The sequence below is a fragment of the Trichechus manatus genome, unplaced genomic scaffold (genome assembly GCF_000243295.1).
Source record: "Trichechus manatus latirostris isolate Lorelei unplaced genomic scaffold, TriManLat1.0 scaffold00011, whole genome shotgun sequence".
NCBI classification, from domain to species: Eukaryota; Metazoa; Chordata; class Mammalia; order Sirenia; family Trichechidae; genus Trichechus; species Trichechus manatus.
Genome location: NW_004443947.1, coordinates 28,000,692 through 28,023,391, shown reverse-complemented (window position 1 = coordinate 28,023,391; position 22,700 = coordinate 28,000,692). Strand labels below are relative to the sequence as shown.

The window sequence follows — 22,700 nt, the reverse complement described above, 5'->3', positions numbered from 1 at the left end:
AAACAAAAATTTATGAGTATTTTTTAAAAGAACTGCCATATTACGGGTATATTTCAAAAAAGCAAATGGTTTTTTCCTACGTAAAGACACTGCTCAATGGAAAAAATTACTGAGCGCCAATTCACGCTGATCCATTTAAGCCAACATACCAATCCTGGCACACAGATGGCTGGAGACAACTAGATTGCTAACAATAAAAGCAGAACACTACATCGCAAAGACACTGAGTACTGTTGACAGTGGGTCAGAATGCGGAGTTTGGCAGCAAGGTTGAGGTGGGAGGGGCATGGCTGGAAAAGAATGAGGAAATACAGACAACAATCTTGGACATTTTTCCCCCCATTCATTTGACAAATAAGCAGGCGGTGCTGTTATGTGCCAGTTCCCAGAAGATTATAACGGGTCAACAAGTGTATTTTTGTACCTCTGGAGTGTTTTGCAGTTGCTAGTAGCAAACAGTCCTGATGAAGCTCCTCTTTGGACCTGTGGTCCAGGCTTGTGCTCAGTGGAAGCATGGAACGAGCTTTTCTCTTCTTGATTAAGGCTTCTGAGATGGAATAAAACCCAAACAGAATGTCCGCTGTATGAATGTAACTACTGGATGGATATTACTGTATATACAAAGTTTGTACTCCAATAAAAAGGCTTCCAAATTAAATTAGCTGAGGCAATTTTCACAACACATAGAGAAATGCCCTTGCAAACATTCACAAAGCAATACCAACCAACGCAAGACTACAGTTTAAGTGCAAAATAAAAATTTAGAAGCATGATCTCAAATCGAAACATAATCAAAGCACCTTACGAATATTTAAAAACTTAAAAAAAAACCAAACCCAAAACAAATAACCAAAAAAACTCAGTTTTGAGTTTTCAGTTGCATGTAATACTTAGGATACGTTAACAAAATATTTTAATTATTAGACACCAACCTGGTTTCTCTTTCGGTGCCTCCTTTTTTGGTAAAGTGACTTTGTTATTAATGATGACTTTTGACTTTTCAAAGCCCAAGGAACCTGGGGAGGAGATAATTGGTTCTCTAGAAACTGTCACTGGGGAAAAATTAAACAAAAAAAAAAAAAAAATTGAGATAAGAACAATACAGAATCTAGTTCTTTTTCAAAATAAAAGCTACACCAATCTCAGTGATGTAATTTTGTCTATCCACAAAACAGATGAGATAAAATACTTTGGAAAGGAAGCATGGGTGATCCCCCCTTTCCCACCTCACAAACTGGTTACGAGTTCTAAGAATCCATAAGTTTAATATCTAGAACTTTGACTAACTGATCTAAGGAAAAGTTATAAACCTCTCGCCTCCACAGCTTTGTACCATAGGCCTAGGAGTTCCCAAACTCTGCTCAGATTACAAAGCACTTTCTACACATTTAGGTGACAAAGTACTAGTTGCACATTTAGATATGCAAACAAGGAAAAACTACTAGTGGAAAATACTGTGTGTATTTGATATGAAGTCACAATCTTGAGCACACACAACCGTAAGCTTAAAAAAAAAAAAAAGCCGTTGATCTATCGGGGTAAAGAACATTTTGTGTAATCATTTTGTAACAAAAAGGTATTTTGATGAATCTAAAAATTAATCCATTAAACTTTTAGCTCTTTTTGCTTAACCAAACTATGGGTTCAACAGACATCCCTTGGGATTAAAAAAGGTCAAGGATACCTCAGTACCACATATTTTGGACATTTTAATTATATTACATCAAAATACTGTTTTAAAAATTAAGCTTGAGTTACTCCTTTTATTTATATTGCTTGCTATTTAATCATCCATTTTAACAGGTAACAGGCAACCAGAACTTTAAGGTAAGTATATAAAAAAATAATAAAAGTGCTAACATCTTAGCCAGTAACAATTTTTTCTCTTCAAACTAGAAAGAGGCTGCGCTGCATTACTGGAAATTAATATGAAACGCTGAAAATCTGTTTTGTGAGAAATCTGAGAACTGCCACTATAGCTTAACACACAGGAAGGAACTAATCACCATAATTTTTTTGGTGAGAAGACAGCAAGTCAGGAACAAGCTACAAGTAGGAGTGAGAGCTTGCAAGTTCCCACGGTCAAATGACAGGGACAAACTTTCACCAAAAACACCATATTATTTAAAAAAAAAAAGATAGGGCTAGCGGTTTCCTTTCAATAAAAAAGGCTACATGGCTGATGATGTCCTATTGTTAAAACTTCTTCTATTTCAGTTTCTGTATGTGTACTACCCTAGCTTCACTCTGTCCCACAGTCTGATCCTGCCCAACTAGAGAAGTTTTCTCTACAGAACTTCACTATTGCCACCCCAGTCACCCACTAGATCCAACAGAAGATATTTATTTTAGAGGCTTAAATAAAGCTTTAAAAAAAACAGTGCAGTGTCCAAGGGCACCAAAGAGACTGTGTTAAGGAGCTGGGAAAACAGGCAGGTCAGAGGCACAGACGTTAGTCTCAAATTGGACAACAATCTAGCTTAGTTTTCCTCGACATGACGAAGCAATCTTAGAGTCAGTAAACACAGGATTCCACCACATACCCACTGAAGCCAGGCTGCAGGGCACCTCAGGCTCCTGTGCTTCCTCCTCCCCCTCCTGGTCCGACACTCCATTCTCAAGAGGCCCCGAGTTCTCCTTTAAGCTCTCTTCCTCATTCCCATCAAATGATTCCTGCTTCACAGGCACTCTTGAGGTGGGCTTTTTCTTCTTTTTGAGTTTTGGCTTAGGTTGAGAGAACCTTTTTTTCTCTAATTCAATACTTTTTTTGCCTATAGGAATCACAATTAAAAAAAAAAAAAAGGATAGACTAAAATTTATATTCTTGGTTTAAAAGCATCCTAGCACATAATCTCCAATACTGCATTACTCTTCTTTTTGATAGCATTCTTATCCTTTCCCTTCTTCTCCAATTAATTTCAGATTTCTAGTATTAAAAGATTAACACACCCAAGACAACCTTTATAGGATTTCACTAAATCATAAACACGATGGTGTAGGGACCCCCAAGCTTGAGGCTGCTGTGTGAGGTCTTGGGCAAACTTGGCAGTATGGAAGACTATGCCCTTTTGTGAGATCTGACCTAGTTCTGGTGGTTAGGGTCAGAGGGAGAAGTGCTGATTTACTCAACTGGTGTCAAAATTGAGTGGAATAGACTGTACTGATTCGATTCCTCCTACAGCATTCTACTGTAAGGAAGAGCTTTTGCTTCTTCCCATTCATTTATGTCAATTTAGACTCCTGGATTCCTATTTTAGGTTATGACTTATTACCGTTACTTATTTTTTTAGTTTTAAAATGTCTTTTGCTTATTTTTAAATCAACTTTATTGAGATATAATTTAATACAATAAAATACACCCATTTTTAAATACTTTGATGAATGCTGACAAAATATGTACAGTTGTGTGACCACCACCACCACCACAAACAAGATACGGAGTATTTCCATCACCTCCAAAAGCTCCCTCCCTCATGCCTCTTTGTAGTATGATGCTCCGTGCCCTGATCATGCCCTACCAAGTCCTAGGCAATCACTGACCTGCTGTCACTACAGCTTAGTTTTGCCTGTTCTAGAATTTCAAATAAATGGAATCGCAGAGGATGGAGTCTTTTGTATCGGCTGCTTCTGCTCAGCATCATGTTTTTTTTTGAGATTCATCCGTGTTGTTGTGTTTATCAGTAATTACTTTCTCTTTATTGCTGAGTAGAATTCCACCGCAGGGATCATCACAATTTACTGACTAACCTGAGATGGACATGTGGATTGTTTTCAGTTTTTGGCAATTACAGATGAAGCTGCTGTGAACATCGTGAACAAGTCTTTATGCAGACACATGATTTCACTTCTTTGAGGACTTCCTAGTTGTTCAGTATGTTGTCTAGTTTTCTAGTTGTTTATAGTGAGTGGGCAAGTCTGTTACCAATCTTTCATAGCTAGAAATGGAATAGTTTGTTTCAAATACAAACTGTACAGATTTGGTCAGTGAGAGCCTCTGTAAGTTGGCTTCTTTGTCCTTTTGACACTTGGGTGTTTTGCTCTCTGGCCCCTCCGAGCTGCCTTCCTTGCTTGGGCTCCAAACCTCTGCCAGACCACCGATGCTGCCCTGAACAAATGGCTACTCTGGATGACTCTGACCAACTCAGTTATTAAGGAAGGAGAAAGGGAGCCAGGTGAGCATTTTATGGGTTCCAGGTTCTGACTGACCTTGAGGTGGCCGGGAATGATCCTGCATGGAAGTGAGCCATTTGTATACACAGAAGTCATCTGCCCCCGAGTAGATGCAGTCTGGGTCCAACGGGGACCACTCCACACAAAGGAGTCGACCTCGGTGTCCTCGGAAATTGCACAGAGGCTCTTCCCGCAGAGTATCCCACACCTAAAACCAAAGGTTGCATGTTAGAAAAGGAAAGTTCTTGTTATTCTATTGTTTTGGGTATGTTTTTCAATTCTTTTTTCTTTTGACTCTTATTTCCTCATATAATTTATAATCTTCTCTTAGGAGCTCCATTTCTGAGAGTGCTATTTCCTCCGTAAGACTTCTGTGCTCGGGGATGTAGAGGCATTCCTATGGGATGATCTCGTGTGAACTTCTACCGGTGCCCCATGGATTTCAGTATTCCAAACCAGTGTTGTATGTTAATTTTTGGACTGGGAGTTCTGGTATCATGAAGAGAATGCTAACTCAGAACCTGTATGTGTATGCTTACAGTTCTATTTTCTCACAGGTGATTGTTCTGTCCCCAAGTTCCTGGGCCAATGATCTATTTCCTGAACTATTCTACTCTCTGTATCAGAGGCAGCCCTTCACAGCTCCCAGCTTTGTGCAGACACGTCAACTACAACCCAACACTGAGACACCCACCCCGTTGTTAGAGCCCCAGGTCCTAAGGTCTTTATCTGTTTCTGATATCCTAAACTCCTACCTCACAGTTCTGGCTTGCCACTTCATCTGTGTTTTTTAGAACTTGGAGATTTCTGACTTACTAACTTATTACTAAAAGTTCTTTTTGTTATTTATTAGCCAACGCTTCTATACTAGAATGACAGAGTACTTCCCACATCGATGTGGTCCACATAATGACAGTAAGAATGAAATTCTTTATTTTAAAAATGTTAGAATTTAGCTAGTTCCTATTAATATTTTCCCTTTCATCTAAAAGTAAAACCCAGTTTTAGCCTGCCAAAGACCCAAATATGTGAAATAAAACAAAAATGTCTTCTAGAGCCCAGAAAATCCCTTTTGTAGAGGATGTTGGACAGAGGTACAGGGGAGGAAAACATGTACATAATTTGAGGGAAAACAGTACACGGAGAAGAGCCCAACAGGTCAAGGACACAATAGTACCTGGGCTGTTCCATCGTAGGAAGCAGACACCAGCCTTCCATCATGATGTGGGCTCCAAGCCAGGCTGGTAATCTTGGCTGTGTGCCCTGAGAGGGTCCGGTAGGGCTCTGTAATGGTTACTGGAGATTCAGGATTGCTCTCTAAAAGGAAAGGGGAAGATGTCATTGCTACCAGTACCAAAAAGACCCAGAGGTTCATACAGGACAGCGTTAACACAGCAAAAGGAGACTTTGCCATATGCTTTCTAGATGACCTTCAGCAGGCAATTCTGTCTAGTGCTTAAGAGTGTGGGCATACCTACAGGCACACGGTAAGCCACGAAAGCCATCAAATGCCACCAAAATGCAAACAATGCCTCTGGATGCGATACCAAGAAGGACATAACATCACTTACGTGAGATTGCTCTCTCAAACAAGTACATAAAAATGCAAACCTATATACTAATGTATACACATATGTAGGTTAATATATACTTAAAATCTGGGGAAAACATGCAGCAAACAACACTGATTATTACCGAGAGACGAGCTTAAGGAGAAACTTCATTTTCTAAGTTAACATTTTTATCATGCTTGAAAGAATTTTAAAAACTAAAATGAATATGTTACTTTCAACAGCAGAAAAACAATAAAAATAGTATTTATTTTAATGCCAAAAGTAAAGTAAAAACGTACAAAGATTGTAATGGCAAGTAGCTGAACATCCTCCCTGGTATGGAAGAAATCAAAGTTACCTATGACAGTCTTCAGGTTGTGCACATAAATGACAGCATTGTTGGACCCAGAGGCCATCAGATAGCTCAGCTCTGGCTGGCTGCCATGCTCGTGATGCCAGCTAATGGCATTCACAAGCTTGTGATGCTGCTGGATGGTGCAGATCAGTTTCAAGTTGGGGACGTGAAATATTTCTATTGATCTAGAGTAAGAAACACAAGACAAGAAAGATGGATGATGAAATTATAGGCCAGAGCAAACAGATATCCCCCTCATTCCATCAGGCAGGGAAGAGTGAAACGAAATAGGAGAGATAACCCTATCTATCACTGCAAAGGTCACTCTCTCATAAAGACCTAGGTCCAAAAGGTTATTCTCTCAAGCAAGTACGTTCAGCCTTTAAAAATCCAAACAATCTTTGGAAAACTGTGTTCATTAGGGACTTGTAATAAAAGGTGCTAGGGAGAAGTTAAAAGAGAAGAGTTAATGAGCAACTGGTTGAATTAGGACTATGTTTCTATGGTCAACACTGGACAGATTATAGCGAGGCTTAAAAAGCCACCTTTGCCTGCTGCTGTTGTTAGCTGCTGTTGAGTCTGCCCCCGACTCATGGTGACCCCATATGTTACAGAGTAGAACTACTCCATAGGGTCTTCTTAGCTGTAATCTTTATGGAAGCAGCTCACCAGGGCTTTCTTCTGTGGACCCATGGGTGAGTCTGAACCACTAACCTTTAGGTTAGTAGTCCACTGCAAACCGCTTGTACCACCCAGGCTCCTTAGGCTTACTTTAAAAAAATAGGAAAAGATTTAGGTAGGTGAATGCAGGAGATGAGCATCCTATGAGGCATAAGACAGCCGTGGAAAGAACACTGTAGCCAAAATACTCTCCTTGGACCGTGGAAAATATCCAAATAATTCTGCAGTTCTCGAAGATGCAGAACACTCCTAGATCATCAAGGATAGCAAGGATAAATCAGAAAACCAAATACAACAGGGCTTCCCCAACTAGCGTTACGGATGGCATTAACCAGCTTGTGATCAAATATACGTGCAATTACAAAGTTTTTTTTTTTTTTTTAAATGAAGAAACACATACCCATCTTCATTGCCAAGAGCCATGATTTTGCCATCTGCTTTCCAGCTGATTTCTGTGTGTACTGGCAATTTGTACTAGAAAGTAAAACACAGCAATCTTGACTATAAACATTGCTCTTCACTTCCTACATCTTACAAATCAGTGATGACACTGCTGTGGGTTGAACTGTGTCCCCCCAAAATAGGTGTTGGAATTCTAATCCCTACATATGTGGAGGTGATCGCATTTGGGAAGAGGGTTTTCTTTGTTATGCTAATGAGGCCATATCAGGGTGGGTATGTCTTAAGCCAATCACTTTTGAGATCTAAAAGGAACAGATCAAGCACAGAAGCAAGGACAAATGGGGAAGACAGATGCCACATGAAGATCACCACTGAACCGAGGAACAGAAGCTGAAGAGAGACAAGGAACTTCCCCCAGAGCCCAGAGACAAAGCCTTTCCCTAACGCCAGCACCCTGAATTTGGACTTTTAGCCCCCTTAAACTGTGAGAAAATAAATTTTTGATTGCTAAAGCCACCCAATTGTGGTATTTCTGTTATAGCCACAATAGATATCTAAGACACGCCAAAAAAAAAAATCAAACCCGTTGCCGTCGAGTCGATTCCAACTCACAGAGACCCTACAAGACAGAGTAGAACTGCCCCCAGGGTTTCCAAGGAGTACCTGGTGGATTTGAAAAAATCCCTAGAGTTTAAAATGCTCTAATTATACAACAGCCATTCTTGTAAATAATCTATATAATCAGTCAAAGAACCATAAGAAACAAGTGTTCTAATTTCCTAATTGGGACAAAAAAGAGAGGCCAGTAAGTATTACATGTCTAACCTTGTGAAATGAACTGCACTAAAATGACTTTTATCCCACAATAAAGAATGAAACATGTCTGTTGGTTGTGACAATATGGGTGTTTTGGTCTCCTTAACAAGCTATACACACTCTGTTTTCTTCCTATCTCTTCAAAGTTTCCTTTCCAGGATCATTGTTTTTGACCTCTATATGTTGGTGTTCCCCAAGACTGCCTGGGCCCTCTTCTTTTCTTAACTGTCTCTTTAACCCACCTCATACTCCCCACAGCTTCTTCACCTATCATTTATGTGTAAAGGGATTCCAAATTTCTATTTCCATTCTAGGCTCCTCCTCTGAACTTCTGATCTATATAATCAACTGAAAGCTCAATGAAAACAGGAATTTTGTCTCTTTTAGTCATCGCTGAATATTAATGTTCAGGTGACATTTAAGACAATGAAAGAGTATAATCAATACAATGATAATTCCATTTATGAATTAAATGTCACTTTTACACTAGCCATACAAAAATAACAAGCAACAATATTATTTTTAAAGAGTTAGGCTCAACATTTATGGTTTGACTTCAAAACACACTTCTGACACACTGATACGTTGACAGAACGGCAAAGCAAATGTCATTAAATGTGAGAATCTGGATAAAGGATATACGCAAAGTCTTTGTATTATTATTATTATTACTGCGGCTCTTGTGTAAATCTGAAATTATTTCAAACTAAAAAAAAGAAAAACAAAATGACAGTGCTGTCTTCAGTAAAATAGCCTGCAGCTGTGTTTGGACACCAGATTATAATTATTTTTACTGAGGCATCACTCTGGAGGAAGTGGTTGGTTGAAAAGGATGCTTTACATCCAATATCAGAAAGTTTTAATCACCACTGCAATTGAGATAAAGCTTTTTGTTGTTTTGTTCTTTGCTTTACTCAAGGACAGACTCCTAAGATATGCGTTAGAACTCACAGATTCACTCACAGAGCCCTTTAGGATCATCTAAGAAATCTGACTGAGCATGATGGATGCTCCAATAATGGCAATTATTATGCAAGATGAGAAACCCAGAGAAACCCGTGATGTAGAGGTGAAAAGAAGACTTTAGACCACAAGAACTCACTTTGATTGAATTGGTATCCCTGATGAGTTTGTTGATGTCAAAGGCCTCTCCACTAAGCTTCCAGGGGTTATGCTGTAAGACAATCCCTTCCCCTCCACAGCTGTATAATGTGAGGGAAGGTCTGTCTCCTTCTCCTCCTGTGCGAGGCAAGCAAAGAAAGTTTACCAGTTTTGTACTTCATCAGCCCAACCGTTTGTTGCTATAGTATGACCAAATTGTACTATGAGTTGTTTAAGAGAACTATATATTCGAAACATTTTAATGTATTTTAATAAAGTTCACTGTTCCTTGCATCTGAACATACTTGCTTTAAACATTCTTTTGGCATTGAAAATAGTAGGGGTACCAAAGCTAGGATCAGAAAATACACATATATGTTCTTAAATCAAAGCTTTTATCTTGAAAATTCACATTTTCTTCCAGAAATGAGTATTCTACTCTTTGGGAATTTAAATATACGGAGCTGAAGAACTTCCCATAACTAACTATTAAGGAGGAGTCCTCAAAGCAATGATTTCCTGAGTATTACAGCAATCTTATTAATTTTAAAGAAGGAAACAGTGGTTCTGGAGGGTTTCTGTAAGGGCAAGTTTTATTTTCACCATTGTGTCTCCAGTGCTAGGACCATGCCTGGCACAAAGAAAGGAAGGAGTCAATAAACATTTGTTGAATGAACGAACTACAATTCCAATGCTGCTTGAGTTCTGATGATTTACACTATTTATCCTCTCTATAACGTGACTACTATGGAAATTTATACATGTTTCATTACAGATGGTTAAGGAAAGTTTGTCAGAGACTTGCAGAACACATTCGTTTTAAAGGATACCATAAAAGACCTGAGAAAAAGAGAGACAAGGTTCAGGGGCTAGAAGAGGAAAAACGGTAAAATATAATAAAAGGCAGTAAGAGATAATTTCAGAAATTCTAAGTTTGCTTTAACTGTGGGTAAAAACAGATGATCATTACTCCACTAATACAGTGAAATGACATTCTAAGTCTGATAAAATTAAAAAGTGATAGTAAGTTAAAATGAAGAACACTGGACTGGGTATTAGGACTGACCATAATATAACTACATGCACATTGAGAAAATTCAGCTCAAAGAGAAGCAACAATGTTTTAGTTTTGGGAGGCTCAGGATAAGTGAATGGTTTCTCCTAGAAATTACAACTTATCACCTGCCACTTTAAGGACCCTTGGGGATATAGCAGCCGATAGAAGGAATCACTGCACTAGAACACCTATATGAATCTGTCCGGTTTTAGTATTCTAGGATTAAACTGAAAGAGAGAGAATGCCTTCATGTTTATTACAGAATGGCTCAGAAACTTACCGAGTGACATAGGTGGTACTGGTGGCCCCCAGGCTAGAGTGTACACAGTCTTCTTATGATACGTGCTAGAAATCTGTGGTGGTCTGGATGGGTAGCAGGAGAAGTAACAGAAAGAATTAAACGAAAAGGCACAGTGGAAAAAAAGACCATTTTTGTTCCTAAAAGGTCTCTATTATAAACTTAGCTGCTGATACAGAGAAAAATACCAGTATCCTTTTCCAAATAGTTGACTGTAAAGAAGCGAACATGTAAATAACATACATGCAATGACACACACCTTCAAAATGAGTACATCCCAAAAATACTTTACCCAGAAACAGATGTTACTCCTACCCATCTGGTCAGTTTGGGATCACTTTCCTCATCTCTCCCTGTGAGTCACCCACTTCAATTAAATGTCAAATATTCTAGTATTACAGGTTACATAGGCGCATAAAGGCTTTCATGACTGAGAAACATAAGCTGTTTCTTCTATCTGTCTGCACAGAAAATGCAAACTGTTCAGCCCAGAACTAAACTTATTGCTAAGCATACATCATTACCATCCAGACATGCCTACTTCATATGCAAGTAAAAGACTAGAGATCATTTTAGGCTTACTCATGTCATTAACATCACATTCTTAAACTAAGACCAAATTTTAGGGCAGATCAGTTTTACGTTTTTGACGTTTTTTAAAGAAACCTTGCTCGTGAGTATTTTCTAAGGTTGTTATGGTGATAAATGATATGTGTTATGAGTGAAGAATGTTCAGCTTCTTGGAAAAAAAGGATAACACTGTTACCTTTAAATAAATTATATTCTTTGTATGCTTTTAGAATTCTAGGATTCCAGAACCTATGACTGAACTAGCTGTTGACTGATTTGCTTCCCATGTTAGCCAACAAATTTATACTTATCATTCGTAACAATGAACCAAAATTTCTTTGGCTAAAAGAAGCAGAATTAACAGTTTTGGCTGAATACCTAACAATGTATCTATAGCAATATCCTTTTCCATATACGTCGTTTCTAGTGTTAGTTTGAATATTCAGGTCGTAATAAGATGTTAATTTAACAGAATCAGTAATTTTGTGACTATACCCATTGCTGTCGAGTTGATTCCGACTCACAGCGACCCTACAGGACAGAGTAGAACTGCCCCATAGGTTTCCAAGGAGCGGCTGGTGGATTCAAACTGCCAGTCTTTTGTTAGCAGCTGAACTCTTAGTGCCACCGGGGCTATACAGAGCTGTTTAAATTGATATATGACTTTATTTTCCTAAATATCTCTTTGAATTAGTGTAGTTTTTTTTTCTTTCAGAATTAAAAAAGGGCAACAATACTTACGTGTAGGTTCTACATAAAAAAGAGTTATAGATTAAAAAAAAAAGGTTATCCTCAAGTATAAGAAATGATTCTCAGTTAGAAGTGAATGGTCTAGAACAAAGGTAGGCAAACTTTTTCTGTAAAGGGCCAGATAGTAAATATTTCAGGTTTTGTACGAAAGCGGCCATAGACAAGACAGAAACAAATGACGTGCTGTGACAGACAATAGTTCGCCAACCCCTGGTATAGAACAGCACTGCCCAATAAAACTATTTACAATAATAAAAATGTTATATTAGTGACGTATGAATATTTTTAATTTTTTTAAAATTCTGCTTTAGGTGAAAGTTTACAGAGCAAATTAGTGTCCTATTCTATAGGTTGTACATAAAGTTTTCCATGACATTGGTTTTATTCCCCACAATATGTTAGCACTCTCCCCATTTCCATCCCAGTTCTCCTGTTTCCTTTCATCCTGGTTTTCTGCCCCTTCCTGCCTTCTCATCTTTGCATTTGGGCAAATGTTGCCCTTTTGATCTCATATAATTGATTATTCTAAGGGGCACGTTCCCCTCAGGTGTTACTATTTTAGGGCCACAGTCTCAGGGGATCCTCCAGTCTCTGTAAGACCAGTAAGTCTGGTCTTTTTTTAGAAATTGTTTTTTTTTCCTGTAATTTTTCTCCTACTTTGTGATCCCAGTCAGAGGGATCAGTAATGGTAGCCGGGCACCATCTTGTTCTTCTGGTTTCAGGGTCATGCAGGCTGTGGTTCACGTGGTTACTTTTCACTTGACATGTGGCTAGTCGCTACAAATGGAATAGCGCAGGTCTAATCATACTCCAGACCAGTTCTGTCCAATAGGTGTATAACGTGAACCACAAATACACATATATAACTTAAAATTTTCTAATAGCCACATTAAAAAGTATAATAAGTAAGCTTTAATTTTAATAATATATTTAACTCAGTATATAAAAAATATTGTAATTTAAATTGTAATTAATATAAAAAAAGAGATAATTTTTATTTTTGTAGTAAGTAATTTAAATTTGGTACATATTTTACATTCACAGCACATCTCAATTCGGACTTGCTACATTTCAAATGCTCAATAGCCACAATAGCCACTGGCTAGTGACTACTATAATGGACAGAACAGCTTTAGGCCTAATTTCCAGTTCACAGAAAAAATAAGGAATAGAGAAATGAGTAAGAAGTCACCATGAGGAAATAAGCAGACAAACCCCAAGCGTAGCATATCCTATGGAACAACTTATCTGGAGTCTTCAAATTGAAAAGGCAATGTTACGAAAAGAAGCTAGACTAAAAGACTAAAGATATGTAACAACAAACAGCAGCGTGTGAACTCTGACTGGACACTAATTTGGAAAAGAAAAAAACAAACAAAAAAATAGCTAGAAAAAACATTTTTCGCCCAACTGAGGAAATCTGAATATGGACTGGATGTTAGATCATATTATGTAATTACTGTTAATTTTCTTAAGGTGATTATGATATTATGGTTATACAAGAGAAAAGTGTCGTATCTGCAACTTAGTTTCACGTATTTCAGGTAAAACGTATAGAGACATGCATATACACATAACGCAAATATGGCAAAATTGTTGTATCTAGATGGAAGAAGGTACAAAGTCTTTCAACTTTCATGTATGTCTAAAATTTTTTGTAGGGAAAAAAACACTTGAGGGAAAAAAGAAGTTATTTATTTTGGTGGTTTTCAAAGGTCAGATGGGCTATATCACAACTGTCTAAAAGTTTTTTTTAAGAAATAAAATTCAGAGTTCTGAGCCTTAGCATCACAGCCAGAATCTTATTTTCGAAAAGATTCCCAGGCAGTTGTGATGTATATCCAGGTTTATGAACTCAAAATCAAATCCATCACTGACATTCTGATCAATAGGCTAATTCACTGTTTCTTACCTGTTGGAGTAGGTGTCATACAGGCCTACTTTTCCATCATCAGTTCCAAAGGCTAAGCAACCTTCCTTGGTTGGGTGCCAGCACAACTACAAAAAAAAAAAAAAAAAAAAAAAAATGTTCCCAAATAAGAATGTATGAGAGGACAGACACACAGTCAGGAAATCCCCAAGTTATCTTTTAAGTATCCACATGAGACACTTTCTCGTTCTTGGTTTCTTCTAATTTCAAAAGTAACAAATTTTCATTATTTGAAAGAGAGAAACAAGCATTAAAAACAAAGTAAAGTCACCTATAATCTCACCATCCAAAAAAAGACATTACCAATTTTGTCTCTTTCCAGACATTTTGTTGTGAATAAACTTAGAATACACAATTTTTAAAAATAAAAATGAATTCAAATATTTAAATTATGTCTATGATATGCTACTGAGTAGGGATAAAAGACTCCAGAACGATTTCCCTGTTTTACAATTTGCATTTTTCATGAATCATTAACATCTTTTCACATCAAGAAAGATCTACATTATCATTTTTAATAGTTTACTACATTCCAACATGAGGTTATGTCACAGTGTAATGGATTTAATGTATCTTTTACGAATGCATATTCAGGTTATTTCTAATTTCTTACTATCAGAAAACACAGTGACTTGAACAAGGTCTTAATAAATTTTAACTCTGCATTTTGGGATTACAGGTTAGTTTAGAGTGTACTTTTGTTTTCCTAGTTTTGAATTTCATCAAAAATACCCTTTAACAAGTTTAGATTCCCAATACAGTCCATTTAAGTGAGCAGATATTCTCTAAAAGAGACTTATATGAAAAAGTTCAAAGCAAGTTCAAAGCATTCTTACCGCTGTGACCTTGGACTTGACACCCTGCCAAAAATTTTTTACATCATAGTTGTTCTTTAAGGAGAGTGTATTCCATACACGGATCATGCCATCCCCAACTCCTATGGCCAAACAGCCAGTGTCCACAGGAGAGAAAGCCAGACTGTAGGCAAACCCACCAAGGGAAGGCAGCGTCCAGCAGCACTCCAGGGTGGACATGTCCCAACACTTTATCTGGAAAGATTAAGGGTAAGAAGCCTAAATATCAAAAAGAACAAAGAAATAGGAAAAAGAATCAACGTTTTAGATGGCATGAGCTCACAGAGTGGGTAAGAATGTAATTTAACTCTTTCAGTAGGAACTGGAAAAAGCATACCTTAGAAAGAAAAAAAAAAAATCTCACTAAATTGTAGAGCTCAAAGAGATCTTGGAATATATTTATTCCCAGGGGAATCAAGTGAATTCAGGATCATACAATTAATACTAAAACCACAACAGAGGCCTCCCATTTCCCAGAGTTCCATGCCCTTTCCATTCTACTATACTGGTAAATCTCCTCACTCAGCAAACTCGAAATAAGGATGAAGATAGCCTCAGGACAGCAGAAAAATTAGTTGCTAGCCTGAAAAAGCAAAATAACTTATCATACCCAGGAAAACAGGGGTTATAAGTTTTTCAATTGTCAAGTGTTTTACAGAGGGGTTTGGGAGAAAACAAAAGCTATCAAATAAACCTAGCTTAAATGCAAAACAAGGACAAAGATCAAAGTAAAGCCAATTCTCTTTCAGAGAGATTTCAGCATGGGCAGATGTTTCTGCTACTTTAAATCACAGCGCAAGGTATCTTAAAGCAAAAGCATGATGATCTCACATATCCTTCTCTGGATATACCTGCTGTTCTTTATCATGTCTGCTTTAGCAAAAATGCATATTGGTAGTTCCTCACATTTCCCCTACCTCTATATTGTTGCTCTATTTAGTAACAATAACTCTGAAATTGGAATCCTGGATGGAGTGGGGTGGGATGTGAGAACTGACGGGTAGTTTGAAAAAGCCCTCTGATATAATCCAAACTGTAAATCACTGCTCTACAGTGCTGAACCCAAATCAGTAGTTCTTACATCTCTATCCATCGATGTGGAAAGCAGCAGTTTTTTGTTGTCCTCCGTTTGTAAAGGACATAAATTAAACACAATTCTTGAATGAGTCTGCCATTCTGACGAAGCACTAAAGAGGGTGTACTTCCGTCTCCAAGACTGGGTGAGATCCCATAGCAGCAGTTCACCTCTGTTAAGGAAAAACAAGCGTTAGTTCCCTTTCACAATCTGAAAACAAAAGGGATTGATGGGTCAAAGTCTAGGCTGCAAAATAATTTAATTGTTTCGTTAAGGAGAAAAAAATCATATTCTGATATATGCATAAAATACCTCTGGAAGTGCACACACAACACAACACAGTCATTGTCCATAACGGAGGGCAACCAGGCGGCTAGTGAAGACAGACATAGAAAGGAAGCTTTTAAAACAGATACATAGACAGGTTTCCCTATCACCTTTAATTATATAATGCTACCATAATTTGCACAGTCCTTTAGATAGTATCTCTTTCTTGGGGCAGGGAGCGGGGTGGCGTAGGGGCAAATTCTGCCAATTTTGGTGGAATTTCTACATGCTTTACCTGCATTACATTATTTAGAAGTAGGGACCTTGTCTGTCAATTCCCTCATTATCTCAAGCAACTAGAAGCAGGTGCTCAATAAATATTTGCTTAATAAATGACCACAACTATCTTAAGAGATAAGATACATTATAACCACCCCCTTTTAAACACATGGAACGACTGGAGCTCAGAAAAGCAAAGGGTCTTCTTGCTCATGAACACACACCAGGTAAGTAACAGAACTGATAGTGAAATTCAGTTCTGCCTGACTTCAGAGTCCACACTTTAACCACGAGGCTATATTTATTCGATCATTTCCCATCCCTGTTAGTAGACGGCACAGTTACCAGTCCCATGATTTTTCATTACAAATGGTCCATCAAGATACAAGCCTTGGCCACTGCTTTCTTCATTTTCTATCTCTATAAAGAGAAGCCTAGGAATCTCTGAGGCTCAGTAGGAAAACAAATATATTAAAGAAAACATGGCCAAAAAAACACTTACCCCAAACAGCTGGATACCAGCTGTGTTGGCTGATCCTGGGGCCAATGGAGCGTCAACCAAAGGCGCTCTTTAACAGCTGGGTCTATCCCCCCTCCTCTTCTCTTCAGATAGGGCAATTTCAAAACCATCACCCCTGCAGACAAAAAGGTCAATGGGCACTCGAGAGAGTGAAACCACATCCATGAAATGACCAGCAGTTCATGATACACAGTTTGTGGTTTAAATGTTTATTTCTTAGTTTGAGTATTTAGAACTCAGAGATTTCATTTCCTCATAGAAACATTATTATAAATAGTGGTTAATATTAGTTTAGCTACATTTAGGTCAAGCAAGCTTTTATAGGCTGTCTTGACAACCTAAACACATTAAGAATATTCTCCAGGAAAATCAGTTCCAACTGGAGAACTCAAGTGGTAACACAACCCAAGAGTCTCCAAAGATGGAAAAACAAAGGATGGGATTCTCTCTTCTAGCTGACAAGAAATCCAACAAAGTAGGGAAGGCTGGCAGTCAACACTCGGTGACAAGGGAGTACCCTCCATCCCTGGCACACTACTAATCAGGAGTTCTTAATTCCGATTGTGCATCAGAACCACAGGCAGAACTTTTAAAAATACACATACCATACTATACCCGTTGCTATCAAGTTGATTCTGACTCACAGTGACTTTATACACATACGAGGGCCCAACTCCTAGAAATTCTGATTCAGCAGATCTAAGGTGGGGCTTGGGACCTACACGTTTCAAAAACTCTCCAGCTGATTCTACAGCACAACCACATCGAAGACCACTGTACTAGGCGTCCATAAGTTTAGAGGTTACCCTGCTGGAGGGATTCTTAACCTGATATTGTCCCTACTTGCAGTTTTAGCTGTAATATGTCCAAAAGTAGTCCAAAAACCTTAAAAAAAACTCTGTTTTCCAAAGCCATACCACTAACCATTAAACTAAGCCCTAACTATGTGCCAAGCACTTTGCTACCTGCTTTATACACATTCATCCATTTGGGCAAAGATATAAAACTTTCACGGTTTCAAATAAAGTGAAGAAGAACACCATAAAAAGAAAGACTAGATTTTCATTATAAAGGTAACATCAACTTGTCTTGGAGTTTCTTTCAATTTGTGACCTTATGGGAAAAGTTTTATTCAAGAGAGAACCCTGAGAAGGCTAAATGATTAAGGGTCTCCATAATTTGGATAAACTAAACTTGAACATACATGTCTATGCTGTTCATTATTATTTATTCTGCATTTGTTCATTAAAAGCACTAACTCTAAAGATCTTTTCCATTCCCCTGACCTAGGTCTTGCCAAGTTCCTGTTCTCATAACAAACATCCTGCCCACCATGCCGAACAGTTCTATGTAAGTTCTTGCCTTCTCCTGGCATGCATTTAACACCAAAGCCAGATGTTTAGAGCACAGAGTTCTAGCTCAGGCGAAACTTGAAAAGCAACTTTCTGGATAGAAAAGTAAAGAACTCCTTTTCAATAAACGACACACTCTCAGAGCCCACGAGAAGACTGAATAAAACACTTCTAGTTCAACCAGACTAATCCAGATTATTTCACAAAGGACACAACAATCTTACCTCGGCCTCTAAAGCAGCTCCAGATTCGAATAGTCTGATCTTTGCTTCCAGTGGCTAAGTAGCAGCCTTTTGTTCCTGGAGTTTGCGATATAACTTTCCCATTGGGAATTTCAGGTTCTTCTAGAGAGAGAGAGAGAGAGAAAAATTCTGTTTTTGATGTGCGTTACACATTTACCAAAAAAAAAAATTAGTTCAGAAGGGTTCCCATAGCTATCTTCTTCATAGTTCTGATCTATAAAACCTTAAGCTTTAAAAATTCAAATGATGTAATTCTACCCAGTTTGTTCCTAGGTCTATACAGCACTGATGTTATTGTTACTGTTAGCTGCTGCTGAGTTGGCCCTCGACTCATGGTGACCCCATGCATGATGGAATGAAACACTGCCTGGTTCTGTACCATCCTCATGACTGGTTACAGATCAACCCAGACTTGTGATCCATAGGGCTTTCATTGGCTGATTTTTCAGAAGTAGATCACCAGGTCTTTCTTCCTAGTCTGTTTTAGTCCGACAGCTCTGCTGAGGCCTGTTCAGCATCATAGCAACACACAAGTCTCCACTGATAGATGGGTGGGGGCCACGCATGAGGTGCACTGACCGGGAATTGAACCTGGGTGCCCTGCATTGAAGGTGACAATTCTACCACTGAACCACTACTGCCCCCACTCCATTTATTTAGAAATCCTAATATGATCATGATGGCCTAGGTTTATTTCTCTGAGCTCTGAACCCTCCCTTAAATCATCTCTACCTGAATGTTCCTCTTGATTTATGGATAAACAGTCTTCACCAGGGAGGGGACACCAGGCTATGGAGTGGATCTCATCGTCGTGGCCTCGAAGCCTATGAATAACTTCTCCTTTCTTACTGATGTCAATTATAATCACTATACCATCTTTGTAGCTAAAAAACAAGAGTCAGGAATATTACTGGAAAGTGAAGACAGCACAGCCTCTCTAGTAAATATTCCAGCTTAGGAGTTATCACTGCACATTTCTAAAAGGTACATTTGAGGAAGGGAAGAAGAGTAATTTTTTGTCCTTCTTCCAGAGTGCTCATTTCATGCATCCTGGTTTTGTGAAAAATCCCTACATGAACAAACTGTTTGAGCTAAGTAACACTGTACAATGCTGCCTGGCACAAAGCTCAAAACAGTACAGCCGACATACAGTGCATCAGAACCACAGGGAGAGCTTTTAAAGACACACATGCCAGCACCCAACTCCTAGAGATTCTGATTCAGCAGACTCGAGACGGGGCTCAGGCATCTACACTTTTCAAAAACTCTCCAGCTGATTCTGGGTACCACCAGCTTCTGTAACTTACAGAAGAATAATTCTTATAAAGGTCCAGCAACTCCTCTAATTAGAGACGAATTTGTCCTAGGGTAATGAGAAAAATCATCTCTTCACAAGTCGCGATGTGATGGACTGCTTTTATTTGGCCTTTCTCGCCATGGTCTTGGAACTCCCACCCAAGAGATTGGATGGGACTATGCCAATAAGGTAAATGTGGCCTACCAAAGGGGACTGGTCAGTTCTGTCATCCTGCTAGGCTTAAAATGAGCCATCCCAGAGTTGGGAGGAGAGGATCTCACCATCATCAAGAAAGAAGAGTCTGGGATCCCTGCACTGAGAAGCTCCTGAAACCAGCAGACAGACAGAAAGAGAGAGAGAGGGAGAAGCAGTGGAAGAGAAACAGCAGCAGCAGGACCAGGAGACCAGCAGGAGATGTCTCAACCCACAGAGCCCAGGAGCCCACAGAGGGAGAAAGCTGAGTGCCTCCTGGCAGAAGGCTTACTGGAGGATAGTGCCTCCAGGTGCTTGGTGGAGCTAGAGTTGAGTGCCTTCAGGCCAAGTCTTGCTGGCAGGGCAAGGGGCCTCTGGGTGCTTATCGGAGGAGCTAAAAGAGCTTTGTAACACTTGCCTGAGGAGGGCAGAGGCGAGGGCCAGAGAGAGGCAAACCTATAGCTGAGAAGAGGCTGTCCTGATCGAAGAACCATATTCTGAGCTTTCCTGAACCTGAACTGTAACCTGTTACTTCCCTAATAAGCCCCATAATCGTGAGTACTGTCTGTGAGTTCTGTGTGCCCACTGCAATGAATTACTGAACTCAGCACAGAAGTATAGAATGCCGTGGGAAGGGCAGTTAGTGGAAAAATTGGTAAAGATGGCAGAGAGGGGGCATGTCTGACCTTTGCCTCAGGAATCAGCCTCGGGCTGCTGATCTTGATTCTCCTTCCCCCTTGTGAAGTTGGAAGAGGTCAGATGCCACCGCCAGGTCATTTTTACACAAGTGACCCTACTTTTCTAACAATGAACTTAACGGAACCTGCAGAACTCTATATTCTAGATCTGGATATTCCAAGGCTGTCAATTTTATGAATTCAGAAGAAACTGAGGAATCCTAACTTTTTTTTTTTTTTTAATGATGAAATATTTCAGACACAACACACTACTTACCACCCAGCTTAAAAAAAAAAAAAAAAAAAGTTACCAAATACAGTTGAAGTCCTCTATGTATCCCTCCCCAATCAAAACCTTCTCCCTTAGAGGTAAACCACTACTATGAATTTGCTGTTGTATCATTCCTAGCCTTTCTTTGTGTATATTCCTAAATAAGACAGAGAATTATTTTTTATATTTTAAAACTTCATATAAATGGTGCAACACTGTCTATTTTCTGCACCTTGCTCATTATTTTGTGGGTCTTTCATGTTGACACGTCATGGTCAGTCACTTACTCTACTACAAAGCATTTCACTATTTGAATATATCACTGTTTATCCATTTTCCTTTTGAAAGTCTTCCAGTTTTTTGCTGTTACAAACAAAAAATGTTGTTGTTAATGTTCTTGTACACACTTAAGACAATTTCAATTTTAGGTCCTATGCCTAGTAATGGAAACCCTGGTGGTGAAGTGGTTAAGTGCTACGGCTGCTAACGAAAAGGCTGGAAGTTTGAATCCACCAGGCGCTCCTTGGAAACTGCTAAGAGTTGGAATTGACTCGACGGCAACCGGTTTTTGGTGTTTTTATGTCTAGTAATGGAATTGCCAGGATGTAAGGCGTGTGCATCTTCGTTTTACTAGAAAGTGGAAAGCTACTCTCCAAAACAGTCGTACCTATTTATGTTTCTGACGTAGTAGACTATTCCACAGGAAAAAAAAAATGCCAGTACAGCTTTACCTTTTTTAAATAATGAAATCATAGACTACACTGATCTTTGAAGGCGTGGACTTTAAAAACCAAGGTACGGAACATAAGAGTCCAGATCAAACTATCTTGCAATTTCAGTCAAGCCTTCAGGGAGTAACTACTGTAATGAAGATTCTCCGAAAACAAACCATTCTGATCCGTCTCTGCAGTTCCCTCTGCCTGGAAGACCCTTCTCTTCTTGTGAACTGCTGCTCTCTCAAGGCTCAGCCTGATTCAAGCTTCTTGTCCTCTCGCCCCTACCTACTACCCTTTCTGCTCACTCTCTCTGGTAACTCTACTGTACCAATCCTTCCACTTCATGGAGACCTCTGATCCACCACCCCTTCACATTTTCACTACTACTCACCCTCACTTGTCCTCCCATCCTTCCCCTGATGCAGCACAGATCCCATGATCCACCATTATACTCATTCCTTTGAAAACACCCTCAGCTCCCTTGTCTCCTCCTCCCCTAGCGGTATATGTTCCACAAAACCCTAAACCTGGTTGAATTAAACCATGTCCTTTTTCAACCAGCTTGAGTAATTTACTTTAAATTCATGGCACTGATCTTTAGCTTGGCACTCAACAGTGACCATCGGACCTATAATTTTCCATAAGTTCACTTTCTCATTCTTTGAGATGACTGTTTTCATACCTTCTCCCCATGTCCAGTTCCATTCCTACCCAAAACTTGACTGACTTCATCACTGACTTATGCCTCGCTGAGAACATCAGAAGCCATCACAGTGGAACAAATTATGATAGTTTCCTACCAATTCTACAAACCTGCTTGCACCTGATTCCACATTCTCAGCTGTTCTTTGTACTTGTGATCTGGGTTCAGTCTTCTCAACAACGTCACTCTTGGCATTTATCACCTTTTACTTCTGCAACCATCTCTCCCTCTTCTGCCTCACTTCCATTAGCATAAAGACTTGCCCTTGGTATTTTCCGTTTAATACCCCACATACTTCCTCTGACTTTATGTCTATCCACATTTTTACAGCAAACTTTGTGAAAAGGTTATCTCTGCTACCTTACCACCACCCCCAACCCCACGTCTTTTAAACCCACTCCAATCAGACTTTTTCTTCCAATATGCTAGTGAAATTGTTCACGTCAAGTCTTCAAAGTGGAGTGAATGGACATCTTTGGGAGAGAAGTACACGGAGTGGTGAAGGAAAGGGGGATGCCCACTCAGGCACCTTACATGAAACAAACTGGGTGACCAGTAGGGAGATAGATCCC

General features: G+C 39.1%; 1 protein-coding gene across 3 annotated transcripts in view; it reads right to left on the bottom strand.

The window, feature by feature from the left end:
- Positions 1 to 22,700, bottom strand: part of GEMIN5 (gem nuclear organelle associated protein 5) — a 37,374-nt gene that overhangs the window by 11,774 nt on the left and 2,900 nt on the right. For all 3 annotated transcript variants that reach the window (XM_023726575.1, XM_023726576.1, XM_023726577.1), the window contains exons 4-18: positions 19,005 to 19,156; positions 18,255 to 18,374; positions 16,661 to 16,793; positions 15,619 to 15,784; positions 14,520 to 14,732; positions 13,666 to 13,751; positions 10,416 to 10,498; positions 9,080 to 9,216; positions 7,160 to 7,233; positions 6,082 to 6,263; positions 5,348 to 5,487; positions 4,207 to 4,378; positions 2,544 to 2,771; positions 933 to 1,052; positions 425 to 547 (exon numbers count right to left, since the gene is read on the bottom strand). In XM_023726575.1, coding sequence (XP_023582343.1) covers positions 425 to 547; positions 933 to 1,052; positions 2,544 to 2,771; positions 4,207 to 4,378; positions 5,348 to 5,487; positions 6,082 to 6,263; positions 7,160 to 7,233; positions 9,080 to 9,216; positions 10,416 to 10,498; positions 13,666 to 13,751; positions 14,520 to 14,732; positions 15,619 to 15,784; positions 16,661 to 16,793; positions 18,255 to 18,374; positions 19,005 to 19,156 — 2,129 coding nt within the window. The remainder of the gene's footprint in view (positions 1 to 424; positions 548 to 932; positions 1,053 to 2,543; positions 2,772 to 4,206; positions 4,379 to 5,347; positions 5,488 to 6,081; positions 6,264 to 7,159; positions 7,234 to 9,079; positions 9,217 to 10,415; positions 10,499 to 13,665; positions 13,752 to 14,519; positions 14,733 to 15,618; positions 15,785 to 16,660; positions 16,794 to 18,254; positions 18,375 to 19,004; positions 19,157 to 22,700) is intronic.